Consider the following 14,627-nt stretch of genomic DNA (forward strand, 5'->3'; position numbering starts at 1 on the left):
TACAACATGATCCCCAAACATGGACAGGTGATGAGTAACCCTGATCTGCACTGAGGTGTTAAGCCATCTCAGGAGCCAGGAAAGTTGAGAGGCAGCTACCTGACACCCAAGTCTTTCATTAAGTTAAGCAGACAGCCCAGGGATGCAAGCAGGTGTTAAACTTCCTCTGGAAAGTGTTAATCTTCTGGCTAGCGGAAAGAGATCAAGTCTTCTTTCAGGCATTGTTTGTCCTTTTGTTCTGCTTTTTAGCTGGAACACGCCTCCTCCTCTTCAAACTCATCTCCCCCCTCACTTCCCATAGATGAGATTTGAAAAGCTCTTCCAGAGAGATTGCTGCAAACAAATCTCACCCTGTCCCCACAGCTATAAAAGGACCAAGGACCAGGAGGAAGAGAGAAGAGGAAGATCGAGAGAGAGAGAGAGAGAGAGAGAGAGAGAGAGAGAGAGAGAGAGAGAGAGAGAGAGAGAGACAGAGAGAGAGACAGAGAGAGAGAAACAGGTGAAAGAAAAGAAGAGAGACAGAGCAAAGGGATCACACAGCCCACAAACATTCGTGCACACACGCACCCTGACTGCAAGAGACAGAAGGCAAGACCACACTTCAGACAGCAGGTAAGGAGGGGAAAACAATATATAGGCTAAGCTTTTCAGTCTGATCCCTGTCACCAAAAAGCCTTGTCCCTAGGGTTTCTTATCACCTTTTCCCACTGAGATCAAAGGATCTATGAAGCATTTAAGGTTCTCCTGATCCTAAGGGTGCAGATGAGTCAGTTTTGGTGTGTCAAACTTGGCAATATCAGTCCTTGGTCTTTAAAATTTTTAAACACCTTAGATTTCTGAGGCAAATGTTTTGAACTGAGAAGTTGTGAGGAACAGCCATTTCTTTAGAAATAGGAACTTCATCATCTTTTAGAGACAGAGAGAATAACCACACCAGTTTACATTTCTCGAGACTTTTCCTTCCAAGCTTAAATTGCTTTGTAGACAATGTCTCTTTGTCTGCATAATATGTTCTTGAAGAAGAGCACCCAGGATCCACTGAAAGAGTGGAATATGACAGAGATACTCCCATCTGTTTGCCTGCCTCCCTTCATATCTTCATTCCTTCATTCTCTTCTTTCTTTAATTTTTCTTTTTCTCTCTCTCTCTCCATCTCTCTCTTTCTCACTCTTTCCTTTTCATCTTACGCATTGTCTTCCATCCACTAAGTTAAAAGTAAAAATGAGAAAGCAATATTGTATTTCTACTCAATTTTTTTTTTGCTTTGATGATACATTATATTTTGCTGTTACTTCTTAAATTCAATATAAACTGGGAACAAAGCTAACTCTGGAAATTATACTACGTACATTAGTGAAAACAAACTGTTAAAGTCATCACTAACTTTTCATACAGACTTTTTCCCCTTAGTCTTCATTTTCATGTTCGCTCACATCACCTGACATAATTGAGTTATTAGCATTGTCTGAGTAGCCTGTTATTTATAGATTAGGGCCAACTTACTTAGTTCAACAGAATTACAGACACTGAGTTTCTCTTTCCCATAAATGTTTGGTTTTAACTTAAGTTTTGATGGTTATGAAGTTGTGCACGGTTCTGAAATCTCCTTTTTCTGTTCTGCTAGACAGAATTGTAGAACTTTACATTGTAGAATTAATTTCTAATTCACAGAAATAGAAAAGATTTAGGGCTAAGTGCTCAGCCCAAGGCTCTTCCTGCTTCCTAAGTTTTTATGAAAGAAAAAGATACTTTGACACAATGACAAAACATCCATTCTCATCCAGCCAGTTTATTTATTTATTTTATTTTTTGAACAAATGCTGGTTGGGATGCTGTGCTATACCCATAACCTAGTTGGTTATGGGTACGGATGTGTTCATTCAATTCTACTTAACTCTATTTCAATTTGATGAGAATTAATTAGGCATCTGCTATGTACTAAGCACTATGCTAGATGGCCTTAGAGTTCCTTTCCAACTCTGAGATTTTGTGATTCTCCAGTCAGCTTTGCTCCCATCCCCACTGGTCACTTTTACTTTTCTGTTTTACTTTTGCTAAGTTGCCTGGCTTGACTTGAGCCACCAGCTTCAGCCTGTCAATGAACCAAACAGGTCTATGGAAACTCTACTCTTCCAGCTGAAGTTTATCAATAAAAAAAAGGTTTCCTTACAAATGCTATTGAAACTGCTCTATCCAAGGTCATTATTGGCCTTTTCTGCCCTCATTCCCCTTTATCTCACTGTAGCATCTGATATTAAAGAATTCTAAAAGAAACAGAAAATCTGGACAATGGTGACACCTGCATGCAAGTGACCTACAAGACTTATCCCTGCTCCTGCACCTGCTGTTTGATAATGCTGATTACTTTTCTCCCTAAAATTAAGGCTAGTTTGCAGCAAAATTGTAATGAGGATGAGGTTTCTTGTTAGTCCCTCCATATCCCTTCAATACCCCTACATGCTGGATACTGTCATTAGAGCTACAAGGAGTCTCTCATTTTACAAATGGGGAAATTAGGGCTCAGAAAGAGGAATTGACTTGTCCAAGATCACTGAGATGATTTCAGAGGCAGGACTAGAACTCTGGTCTCCTGAATCCTGGTTTGAAGCTGATCTCTCATTCTTCCCCCTAGGTTTCCTGAGCCCTGCCCCATGTTGTACCACCAGGGAGTTCATAATGGACAGCTCTAGACTGTTTCTAAGCCATTCCTTGTGACTCCCCCTTTAAACTTTACCTATGCTGCCCTGTTTCTCCAGGGCCACACTTTCCCTTGGGATAATCTGATAAACAACACAGTTTCATCCTCTATAAAATGTGTTAGATTAGATGATTACAAAGGTCCCTGCCACTCTAGATTCTGTCCTGTAAAAGTGAAAAAAAATTCCACGCCAACTTAACAATTCAGGAAACATTGGCTCTTTCTGGAGAATCAGGGTTAATGTTAAATATTGTGAAGTCTATTCAGAAAGACTTTGCTCCGTATTTAGACTTCAATAGATGTCAATGATACTGATGAATATTAATAAGCATAGCTCTTTCAAGATCCTGGTTTTATCATCCATATGTTGAAGATTTCTTCTGCCACCATTTGGGATGTTGACAGTAGTTAAACTCTGGATGTTATAGGTCATCATTAGCAGCAGCAGAAACAAACATTGATTTTGCATCTTGTCTGTGTAGGGCATGGGGCCAGGTACTCAGGATATCAAGAGACATAAAACAAAGTTCAGTCTCTCCCTTGAAGAAGCTGACCCCCGTGAGCAGACAGAGCATAGACACAAAAGCTAACTAAAAATTCTAGAAAAGAAACATAGTGTAGTGGGGTAGATGTCTAGGCAATAGGGTCCAAAATAAAAAATAACTCAAATTTGTATAGCACTTTGTGCTTTACAAGGATTTTTACACATTATCATATTTGATCTTAGTGATAATTCGGTGAAGTCAATTCTGTTATTATTCCCATTTTACAGATAGAGAAACTGAGACCTAAAGATGTTATATCTTGCCCAGGATCACACAGCTAGTAAAAGTTAAAGGCAGGATTCAAACCCAGATCTTCTTGACTACAAATCAATCACTATGATGTGTTGCCTTTGACCTGGGTTTAAATTCTGCCTCTGATAGATACTGGCAATAACTCTTAAGCTCTCAGTGTACCCAGGCAATTCTTTATTAGTTTTACTTAACTGCTTTACTTTGTTACAAGGACCTCTTACAAAGTGGGAGCAATCTATAAATGTTTGTTCTGTAAAAACAAACAAAAATACAAGGTGTCCCAAAAGTCATACAGCCACTTTAATTTTTATCAGTTGAAAACTGTATTAAGACTTTTAGGACACATTATAATAGGCAGTGCGTGCTAAGTGCAAAATGATGGTTCTGAAGGTGTGTGTGTATGCTGTCAGTGTGTTAGTCAATTAGCATTTACTAAGTTCCTACTGTGTGCCAGGCACTGCTCTAAGCTCATGTGTATGTTGAGTTGTGTATGTGCCAGGGTAGGGGAGTTCAGGGGATAGGGCTGGAAGCTCGAGTATTTAGAGAAGATTTCATAAAGGATGGAGGACTTGAGCTGGCCTTTGAAGGGAAAGCAGCACTTAAACAAGTGGAGGGAGAAACAAGTGGAAGGAAAGCAGGCATAAGACTGAAGTACATGTGCTCTGCTGGGAAGTGGAGAAGGAATAACGAGTTTGACCAAAGTGGATGGTCTGTGTAGGGGGAATGGTGAGAAATAAAGCTAACGAGGTAAGTCAATCATTAATAATCTTTAATGCCAGACTGAAGAACTGGGACTTTATCCTGTAGGCTGGTAATGGGGAGTCATGGAGAGTTGGGGGCGGGGGTGAAAGGAGGATGATATTGGCAAAGGTGTCAGTGAAATTAAGCTGGCAGCTGTGTAGAGGATGGACTAGAGGTGGGTAGAGTTGGAGAAGAGGAGGCAGAAGCCCCGTTGGAATAGTACTGCACTAATTCCAGCATAAGGTGATAAAAGCCTGGATCAGGGCAGCTGTGGAGGAGGGCAGAATGGGGGCCAAAAAGAAGAAGCAGGAATAAAAGATATCATGAAGGAAGATTGTGTAGTATTTGGGGGCTGAATGGATATGACAGGGAGAAGGGTTAATGACAGAGAACTAGAAAAATAAGGAAGAAGAACTGGCTTGGGGAGAAATAGGATAAATTTGAATTTATAGAGATGTTAAATTTGAGATGTAGATGTCCCCCCAGGTATTTGAAAAGAAAGGACTGAGGCTCAGGAAAGCAGGATAGATTTGGGAGTCAGCAATATAAGCCAAAGTCATCAGGGGGAACAGATCTTTGAGGGAATGAATAAAGTGAAGACAGAGAAGCAGGAGAGCTGAGATGATATAGGGAATATTACAGAAGGAAAGCTATAGATAGAGATATGTCTTTGATGGGGAGACATGTTAAAATATATTATAACATATAATGTAATATATTACATATTATATGTAATATAACATATTATGATGCATCACACATTTTTAGATATGAAATATATATGTCTTCCCATCACATGTTTCAGGGATACTTACATACATATATAGTTGTTATGAAGACAAAATTTTTAAAGTATATGAAGACTATTATTATTCTGAGGATTTGAAGACAAAAGCATTATAGTCTTTACCTTCAAGGAGCTTAAGTTCTAATGCCACTTATAAGACACGTGGGATTAGTAGAAAGAATCCTGGATTTGAAATGATTAAAGACATAGATTTGAATCCAGTCTGCTGCTTACTATTTGTGTGACCCTAGGCAAAGTCCTCTCTGGGCTCAGTCCCTTCACTTGTAAAATTAAGGGGATTTGAACTAGAAGATTCCTATAGTCCCTTCTAGCTCTCTCTCTCTTTTTCTCTCTCTGGTAATGGACTGAGTGACTTCACACAGGGTCACACAGCCAGTAAGTGTCTCAGGCTGGATCTGAACTCAGATCTTCCTGACTCCAGGGCTGGTGCTCTATCCACTGCCCAACCTAGCTGTGCCTCCCTTCTAGCTCTAAATCCTACTATAGACCACACTCTAGTTTTATACAAGCCAGATTTGAAGAAAATGTGTGTCCTTAATTTCTAAATTAAACAGAGTGAGTTATAAAATCATTTGTTGTCCCTGTCTTCCACAGTTACTCTGGCTTTATCCACTCAGTCCAAGAGGAGTACAAAACATTTAACTGGTCTACTTACAAACAACACTCCATCTCCTGTTTCCATGTCTTTGCACTGGGCTGTCCCCCATTCTTGGAATGCTCCTCTTCTTTACCCCCACGTCTAGGAATCCCTGGTCTCAAGATTCAGCTCAAGGGCCACTGTCTCTGCATAAAGGCTGATTTCCTGGTTTGTTGGCACTTTCTTCCCAAATGAAACGAAATTTATTTTATTTTATTTTTTAAATTTTTTGTGTGTGGGTTTGGTTTTTCTTTTTTGTTTTGTTTTTGTTTTTTGTTTTTTTGGGTATATGTGCTATCTCCCCTGTTAGAATGTAAGGTCCTTGAAGGCAGGGAAAATTTCTTTTCTGTCTTTGTATCTCCAGTGTCTGGCACATGGTACATGTTTAATAAATTCTTACTTTATTGATTCAATTACCTCCTTCAACTGGAGGGATAGGTATAAAAATAAATAGAAGTAATATAAAGTAAAAAAGAAGTAAAGTAAAAAAAATAAATAGAAGTAAACAAACATACCTGATTACAATTAACCAACAAATATTTATTAAGTGTTGACTTTAGAAGTCAAACTCACTTTTGCAACCTTCAGAGCTTAAAATTTAGTTGGCAAGAGAAGACTAACACCAATTTTAAGATGAGCTTCCCATTTGTAGGGAATAAAGAAGAGCTTTGAGCTGGAGTGGGAGAGGAACTTTAGACAATTTTCCTACTTGAATCAAATCTTTTGAATGTAGCTTTGTTATTTGTTTTGTTGTTTTCAATTTGCCTCATATTCTAGAATCCTGGAAATTCAAAGTTGGAAGGGACCTTAGAGAGATCATTTAGCTCAGTGTCCTTGTTTTTCAGATGAGGAAATGGGGTGGGGCTGAAATTAAGTAACTTGTCCAGGGTGGTTAAGTACTTGCCCAAGTAACATAGGAGTTTCTGGCACTTAGTAGGTGCTTAATTAATACTTTTTGAATAAATGAATGAGTGTCAGACCTAGAATTCAAACCCAGGTCTTCCAGGACCAAACCCACTGTAGTGTACTATTTATCATAATTACCAAACCTTCTTATCCTGCTTCCTTTCTTTTTCCTCCCCTCCATGTCATCAATCTTGCCATATAGCTCGAAACTAAGACTTTCAGGACACCCAGTATTTTTTAACTTGTCAATATGTTTCTCATAGCTGGACCTCTCAGATCTCTTCCTGACTAAATTTGAAGCCTGGCTTAGAACAGGGATACCTAGTGTATTAAATCATTTAAGAAATTCAAGCAGGGTAGTCTAATCTTTCAGAAATTCTATGTATAGTCTGGGGCTAAGTACTGGGGTGTCAAGACTTAGGAATTGTTGTATATGTTCCACAGTTCTATATGATCTTGCTTTCTATAGGACACCCTAACCAACATTGATGGTACCAGGAAGCTTGCTAATAAAATGAGGGTCATACAGCCTTGTGGACAGACTACGGCTAGAGTGGAAAAGTGTTATTAATTTGGAAAACAGAATACAGGCTGCTTAGACTCTGATATCATAGTCTTGAATATGCTTTTAGGGGTAGAAATGGCATTAAAGAGGGCAAAGAAGATAAAAGAGAGGAGGACCAAAACAAGTATATATGTCACTGGAAGACATATAGCTGGGAGAGAATTAAAAGATTGATTCTCAAGGTGATTTGAAAGAGAAGAAGTTACCAAGATTGTGAAGGGAAAAACATCAAACTTTATTACTATTCAAAAAAGGTAACTGGAAAAATACCATTCTATTTACCTACTTTCCTGTCCATATAAAATTTTTGTAAGAATAATATATAGATGTATTGTGAGAGTATTAGTGAGAGCATCATTAGGAAATAAGCAGACTTTGGTAATATTACAGTAGATTACATCTCCACCATCAAACAACTGATGTAAGAAATGTATGATCTCACTGAACTTATTGTTTGCAGATTAAAAAAAGAATTTGATTTGGTTAAACAAAGCTCTGACTTGAAGGCTTTCTTTATGTCCCCCCAGCATGTGTCAGTATTTGATGAAATTCCTTGAAAGATGTAACAGAGATGCCCTGCTAGGTATCCCTCTGATCATTAATACCAGGGGAGGCAAGATATATATTACCAAAAATTTTCACCTCTACCAGGACAGAGCCCAAGTTGTACTTACCTAGTTTGATCTTGAATAATAAATATCCAGTAACTGGTACAGTAAGAGAAAGGATTCCAGATGGGGGAAAGATCAGTTCCTTCTAGAGTAGTCCAGGGGAGATTCCATGGAGGCCATTTTTGGGTTGGGACTTGAAAGATAGATCCTAGGGTCATAGATTTCAAGCTGGAAGGGAATTAGAGGTCATCTAGTTCAACCCTTCATTTTACAAATGAGGAAACTGAGGCCCAGAGAAATGAAGTGACTTGCCCAAGGCCACATAAGTAGGCAGGGTTAATATGAGCAAAGAGGTGTGTGAAGACATTGCAGATGGGAAGAATAGTAAAGCTGAAGATGTAGGAATAGCTAATCTGGGTTCGGGAAGCAGTGAGTTAACCAGTGACATAAAAATTGTCCGAGGATTCATTGATAGGTACTGCTGTCAATCACACTTACTGCTACCCAGAGACACTCTAATAACCAGTTTATTAAATGCTGGGCATAGTTCCAAGGTATGCAAAAACTCACGGGCCATGCTTCAGCAACATTTTATAGGTTTTAGTTACAAGGCAAGATGGATACAATAGAATTTTCCAGAGGACAGAAAGGGAAGGTAAACGCTTACACTTCAAAGAACTGAGAGCAGAAGGCAAAGAACTACAGCAAGTGAAACTATAAACTAGCCAGTAAATACTAGGGATAAAGATGGAATTTTCAAACCAGCCATTAACCTCAGAGCTATGCCTAGCTACTTGACACGCTCATCTTAAGTAAATAAAAGTAATAAAAATGACCCAGAAAGTTATCACCAATCAGTTAATTATCTAAGCTAAAGTTGGGTGTCTCAGCTAAATTCTGCAAGCTCTTGCTAGTGATGACTTTCTGTTCAAACAGATATGGCAATACTAAAATTCTCTTACCTCAATATGGCCTGAGCAGAAGATTTGTGTAAGGCAATGGGAAAGGATATGCCTAGAAAAGGAGGTAGAGTGGAGTCAAGAACACTTAAGTTCAAATCTGGCCTCAGACATTTACTAGCTGTGTGACCCTGGGCAAGTCACTTAACCCTGTTTGCCTCAGTTTCCTCATCTGTAAAATGAGCTGGAGGAGGAAGTGGCAAACTAAGAGAGCCTCAAATGGGGGTCACAAAGAATAGGAAAAAAACTGAACAACAGCAATAATGAGGGACTTGGCTTCAACCTTGCCCCTTTCTTACTACCTGTGTGATCTTGGGCACATTTTATTCACTTCCCTGGGCCTCAGTTTCCTCATGAGGAGAGCTGGACTAGATACCCTCTGAGGTCCTTTCAGCTCCACATCTTTGATTCTATGAGGATATAGAGAAAGAGAGAAAAGAGCAGAGCCTAAGTCTCTCTCCTTGAAGATCTCATAAGATGGGTAGTTCATCAAAGAACAAACATTTTCAAGGAGGTAACAAAGCTTGGAAGGGGGCAGGGGAAGAATCGTGTCTAAATTTATGGAAAGATTTTAAGGTCCAGTCCAGATACTGCATGCTTTTGAAGTGTTCTTTGATTCTCCCACCAGAAGTTTCAGGTGATTCCCCCTCCCCCTCTTCATTTTGTGCTGGAGCACTGTGGATTTCTCCTTAGCCCCATCACAACCTACCCTGCATTGAACATCTTGTACAGCTAGCATTCTTCCTATGAGACTGGAAGCTCTTTGAGGGAAAGAGCTATGAGTTTTTCTCCTATCTTTGTATTCCCCTCCCCTCCAGGCTTAACACAGCGCCTTAGACATTTTTCTTAGACTGGGTCTGTGGTTTCATTAGTATAGGTAAACTCCCAGTGAGGAAACTCCCTCCACTGATACCGATATGTAGTATCTGCTTTGCAACTTATACCCTTAGCTACCTGGGTCAATGAGAGATTAATCAATTTGCCCAGAATCACAGAGACAGGTCTTGAACTCAGGTCTTCTTAAGACTGAGGGCAGTGAGGTGATGTGGTGAATAGAGTGCTGAACTGGGAGTCAGCAAGACCTCAGTTCAAATCCTGCCCCAGATACTTACCAGCTTTGTGACCCTGGCCAAATTCCTTAACCTCTCAGCTTCACTTTCTGCATCTGTCAAAGCACTTTGCCAAATGTTTTGTTTGTTTGTTTTTGCTTTTTGCTAGGCAATGGTGTTAAGCGACTTGCCCGGGGTCACAGAGCTAGTAAGTGTACGTGTCTGAGGTCGCATTTGAACTCAGGTCCTCCTTACTCCAGGGCCGGTGCTCTATCCACTGCACCACCTTTCTGCCCCTTTGCCAAACTTTTAAGTGCTGTCTTTGTTAGCTAATATTACAGGCTCCTTCCTACCTTGTACTCAATAAGCATTTGATAAACGTGGATTTGAAGGGAATTGAAGGGTTGGTGGGACTCAAGGAGGATGGGGACAATAGGAGAGTGATTCGGGAAAGTCCCTTAGCTTCTCTGAGCCTCAGTTTCCTCATCTGGAAAACAAAGGGGTCAGATTAGAGGATTTCTAAGGCCTCTTCTAGCTCTAACACTCTATGAATTGCTCTGCCTTTCCAGAGCCAAATGGAATTTGTCGTTTTGTTGTCTTATTTCTTACTGCCCATAATCTCACAGCCAGGCTAAAAAACTCTAGGTTGGCTCTGCCAAACTTTCTCAAAGGGAAACATGGTACTCAGAACTATTTTTCTGACTTGGGGAGATGGGTGGGGAATAGGTGCTTATGAAAGTAGGCAAAGGAAACCAAGAAAGTCCTCTTGTTTTAAAAACAAAAACAAAGACATCTTCCCCCATGTTTGGCTCTAAGTAGGAATTTTTTGGAGTTAACTAGCTCCTGTTTTAAAATGCAATTGCCCCCTCTAAGTCATTGCATCATTCATACCTGTCTAGTCCAAACCCCACATTTTCCAAAAGATGACACTGGCTTTCCTGCTACCTGGATAAGCATGTTCACCTAAACTAGTCATTTCCCCTCTCAATAAAATGGGTGCTGGATCAGATCATTTCCCAGGTTCTTTCTAGCTTTACGTGCTGCTGGTTGTCTGATTGCAGAAGGAAAAGAAAGGGGTAGCCAGAATTGTTTTAAGGCTTCTCTATGTTACGTCGCTCCCCACCTCTGTCCCAGGTTGTTGTGCCTTGTTGCACAAAGCCTTTCCCTCCTAGGTCTTTTTAGCCCCTTTCCTTTACTTCCTGTCACCTCTGGATTATGTAGTTGAAGGGCTTTAAACCCTCCAAGTTGTTAGTGTTGGCACATGGTCCTTCCTGGTGACTCGTCAGTATCACCCTACTCCCTGTGGGGAAGCCTCCAACCATGCTTTGTGTCTGCAGAGCTCCATCCTGGAAGATGCTGAAGCCTTCTTGGAGCTGTCTCGGGGCCCTGCTCGTGGCCCTGCTGTTTCAGACCTCAGAGTCGGTTTATAATCCGTGCCCGGACGTCAGACAGTGTAAAGATAAAGCAACACCAGAGAGTTACACTGTAAGTGGGACCGGGGGGATGACATCTTGGTTTGAGGAAAAGGGGCAGCATGTGTTATTGGGAAGGAGGGAGGTAAGTGAAGGGACTCAGAGAGGGGGGAGCTCAGTTACAGTCAAGTGGGAGTTTCTACCTAGCCTGGGATCAAAGTGAAAATACAGATGACTGAGGGAAGTTGCTATGGGAATGGGGGGTGGGGTTTGAAGTTAGGGAGCCTATTTTCTGTCCTGCCCACCTTCTCCTCGATCTCCTGTGCTTCCTATAGGATATCTCCCACTTTGAACTACTTGGAAACAGTGACTTTCTAAGCTGTCATAATGGGTATCTTAAGATAATTAGAGTCAATTGCTGGTGGGGGGAAGAGATTCCCATCTCCCCATTTCTCAGTTAAATATAATTATTTCTTTTCAACTGGCCTCATGTCACCTTTCCTCCCTCCCCCCTGCCTTCTCCCCAAGCAACTTCTCTAGAGGAAGGAAAAACCAAGATGTCATTTCCTTTCCTTTGAAAAGAGACCAGGCAGTAATAATAGCAAACCTAATTGCTAGCTTTTATATAAAGCACTTTACATGTTATCTCATTTGACCCTCACAACAACCCTGTACTGTTATCCCCATTTTACAGATTAGGAAGCTGAGGCCAAGTGAGTTGAAAGGATTTTCCCAGGGTCAACTGAATCAGAGGCAGGATTCAAACTCAGGGTGGACTCCATGTCTAACACCCTGGATTTGGAGTCAAAGGACCTGCGTTCAAATCTTGGCTTCATCACTTAGTATCTCTGTGACCTTGGACAAGTTATTTAACCTTTCCAGACCTCAGTTTCCTCCTCTGTAAATGAGGGCTTAACTAGATCCCTCTAAGCTCTCTTCTATCTGTACATTTATTTAGTCTTGTGATCTTATGACTTATGGTGATAACAGCTCACATTTCTGAAGTGGTTTACAAAGAGATTAAGGGACTTGTCCACAGTTACACAGCTAACATCAGAGTCCTGAATTAATCTCATGTTCTCTTGACTCCAAGTCCAGCGCTCTTACCATTATGCTATAGCTGTCCTCCAAACACATCCTCCACTTTGGGGGAGTCTACTTAAGCACGAAAGACTCTGGACTACAGTCCAGGAGACCTGGGTTCTAGTCTTCACCATCACTACTTAACCATGTGACCTTAAACATGACATTTAATGTTTCAGGTACTCAGTTTTCTCATCTGCTGAATGAGGAGACTGGACTAATCTCTAAGACCATTGCCAATTCTAAAATTTTAGGACTCTAAATTATTAGCCTGGGACATTCCCTGCAGCTGAGTTGGATTGGGCTCTTCCTTTACCCCTCTGTGGTGAGTACCCAGAGTCTCTCTGATTCATGGCTCTGGCTGTTCCTCCATGAAATGGTTGACTTGAGGGTACAGCATCACATCTCTCAGTCAGTGAGTGGGTCTGGAAAGTGGTCCCTATTCTCTGTGTCCCATATGGAACCCTGGTTTTAGTCTCTTCATCCCAAACGAGGGTGGGATTACCAGGAAGCCTATTTCTTACCCAATAGTTCACTGACTTGGACAAACTGGGTCTCATATTTGGTGAAGGCTGTAAAGGCTTAATGTGGGCACAGGGTGAGGTGGTGTGGTTATGGGGCTGGTTGACATGGGAACAGGATAAGGAAAAAAAGGTCAAGTCCAAATATAAGATCAGGGCTGAGGCATGAACCAGAGAGTCTAGAATTAAGAATTTTTCTTTTCTTTTTGAATCTGGAGGAATATTCACCACAATACCAACCTATCTCACCAATTCAGGCTTGAAGTTCAATTCCAGTCAATTCAAGACAGACTATTTCTTTGTCTTTTCTTTCTTTCTTCCTTTTTTTTTTTTGCTTTGCATCTCTAGAGTCTACCTAGCATATTGTTGGCACTTAATAAACACATTTTGATCTTTTCATATTCAGAACTTTGAAATCAGTTGAATTGTTAAGCACCTACTGTGGGCAGATGCGGTGGTAGGATATTCTCCCTTCCTACCCACCCTTTGCCCTCACTCCCATCTCTTCTCTACCTCAGGCATGCCTCAAATCCTGTGATCTGGACCATGCACTCTATGGATCAAATGAGCTGAAACGTAGCACAAAGCAAAGAGATATCCATGATGATACCATCAGTAGTGATGAAGGGAATGTGGACCAAAAGATACGGGAGCTAATGCAGGGGGACCTCCTGGACCTGGTCTCTCCAGGAGTTTGGGAAGAGGACAAAGAGGTGCAAGGAGAGGATCAGCCACTGATCCGAAAAGCCAGGCGATTGGATGCCAAAAGGTCCTACTCCATGCAGCACTTCCGCTGGGGGAAGCCAGTGGGTAAAAAGCGGCGCCCTGTGAAGGTCTTTCCCAATGGGGTAGAAGAAGAATCTGCAGAGTCTTACCCTGTAGACTTCAGAAGGGACCTCTCCATGAAGATTGACTTAGCTGATGCTCCTGAGCTAGATGATAATGACACGGGGCATACCCCAGGACCAAGTGGAGAAGGGGGCTATAGGATGGAGCATTTCCGGTGGGGTACCCCGCCCAAGATTAAGAAGAAGAATAAGAATAAGAGTAAGGATAAGGATAAGAATAAGCGATATGGCGGCTTCATGGCTTCTGAGAAGAGTCATACCCCTCTTATGACACTGTTCAGAAACGCCATTGTTAAGAATGCCCACGAGAAGGGGCAGTAATGGAGGAGCTGGGGGAGGGACAACCCTAGGTTTTCTATGAGTCCCTTCTGCTTCCTCTCCTTTCCTCCTACATTCCTATCTCCCATTTCCCAGGCTTGGGGTGCTACATAGTCAAACCCTCAGCAGCCATGCCTTCACCTGCTAAAGCTGTCTGTCTTTAGGAAATAAAGCTCATTTGATTTCACATTTGATTTCTGACTTAGAATGTGTATAAAGAAGAAAATATATAAATACTCATAAAAGCAAATATATTGCACCATTTTTTACAGATAAGAAAGGAAGAACAGTAGGAGGGAAAGGCTAGTTTCCAGACTGACAGGTGACAATATTTTCATATGTAATGAAACACAAGGTGATGCAAATGAATGGGGGAGAAAAAATTTTTGTGAGCTAAGTAGATTTGTAGAATATCAATTGGTATAACAGTTAGCATGCCAGAGAGGAACTGGAATCCTAGCATCCTGAACCACTAACTAGCACTTCTGGCAACCACGATAAACAAGTTCCTCTTATATAAAACATTTTAAGACACATTCAGTTGGGCAGATGGTGGAGGAGAGACTTCAGATCTCAAAATATTAAGAGACAACTTCCTGGAAAGGGAGTAGGGCAGGGCCAGCCCAGGTAGGGGAGAGATCACCTGACAAATGCTCTACGTGCCCTCCAATTAT

General features: G+C 41.1%; 1 protein-coding gene across 1 annotated transcript; it reads left to right on the top strand.

Moving 5' to 3' along the window:
• Positions 1-296: 296 nt before the first annotated feature.
• POMC (proopiomelanocortin) lies at positions 297-14,140 on the top strand. The gene is made up of 3 exons (XM_020983954.2): positions 297-612; positions 11,109-11,256; positions 13,306-14,140. The coding sequence occupies exons 1-3, from the start codon at positions 302-304 to the stop codon at positions 13,954-13,956; spliced, it is 1,110 nt and encodes a 369-aa protein (XP_020839613.2). The 5' UTR covers positions 297-301; the 3' UTR covers positions 13,957-14,140.
• The last annotated feature ends 487 nt before the right edge of the window (positions 14,141-14,627 follow it).

The sequence above is a fragment of the Phascolarctos cinereus genome, unplaced genomic scaffold (genome assembly GCF_003287225.1).
Source record: "Phascolarctos cinereus isolate Bilbo 61053 unplaced genomic scaffold, phaCin_HiC Scaffold_2;HRSCAF=192, whole genome shotgun sequence".
NCBI classification, from domain to species: Eukaryota; Metazoa; Chordata; class Mammalia; order Diprotodontia; family Phascolarctidae; genus Phascolarctos; species Phascolarctos cinereus.

What these genes read in the sequence shown, in the direction of transcription:
- POMC (XM_020983954.2), top strand. Translation starts at nt 302, where the DNA reads ATGAGATTTGAAAAGCTCTTCCAGAGAGATTGCTGCAAACAAATCTCA. An exon ending in GACCACACTTCAGACAGCAG is followed by an intron (nt 613 to 11,108) that starts GTAAGGAGGGGA and finishes TTGTGTCTGCAG; the next exon opens with AGCTCCATCCTGGAAGATGC. An exon ending in CAACACCAGAGAGTTACACT is followed by an intron (nt 11,257 to 13,305) that starts GTAAGTGGGACC and finishes TCTCTACCTCAG; the next exon opens with GCATGCCTCAAATCCTGTGA.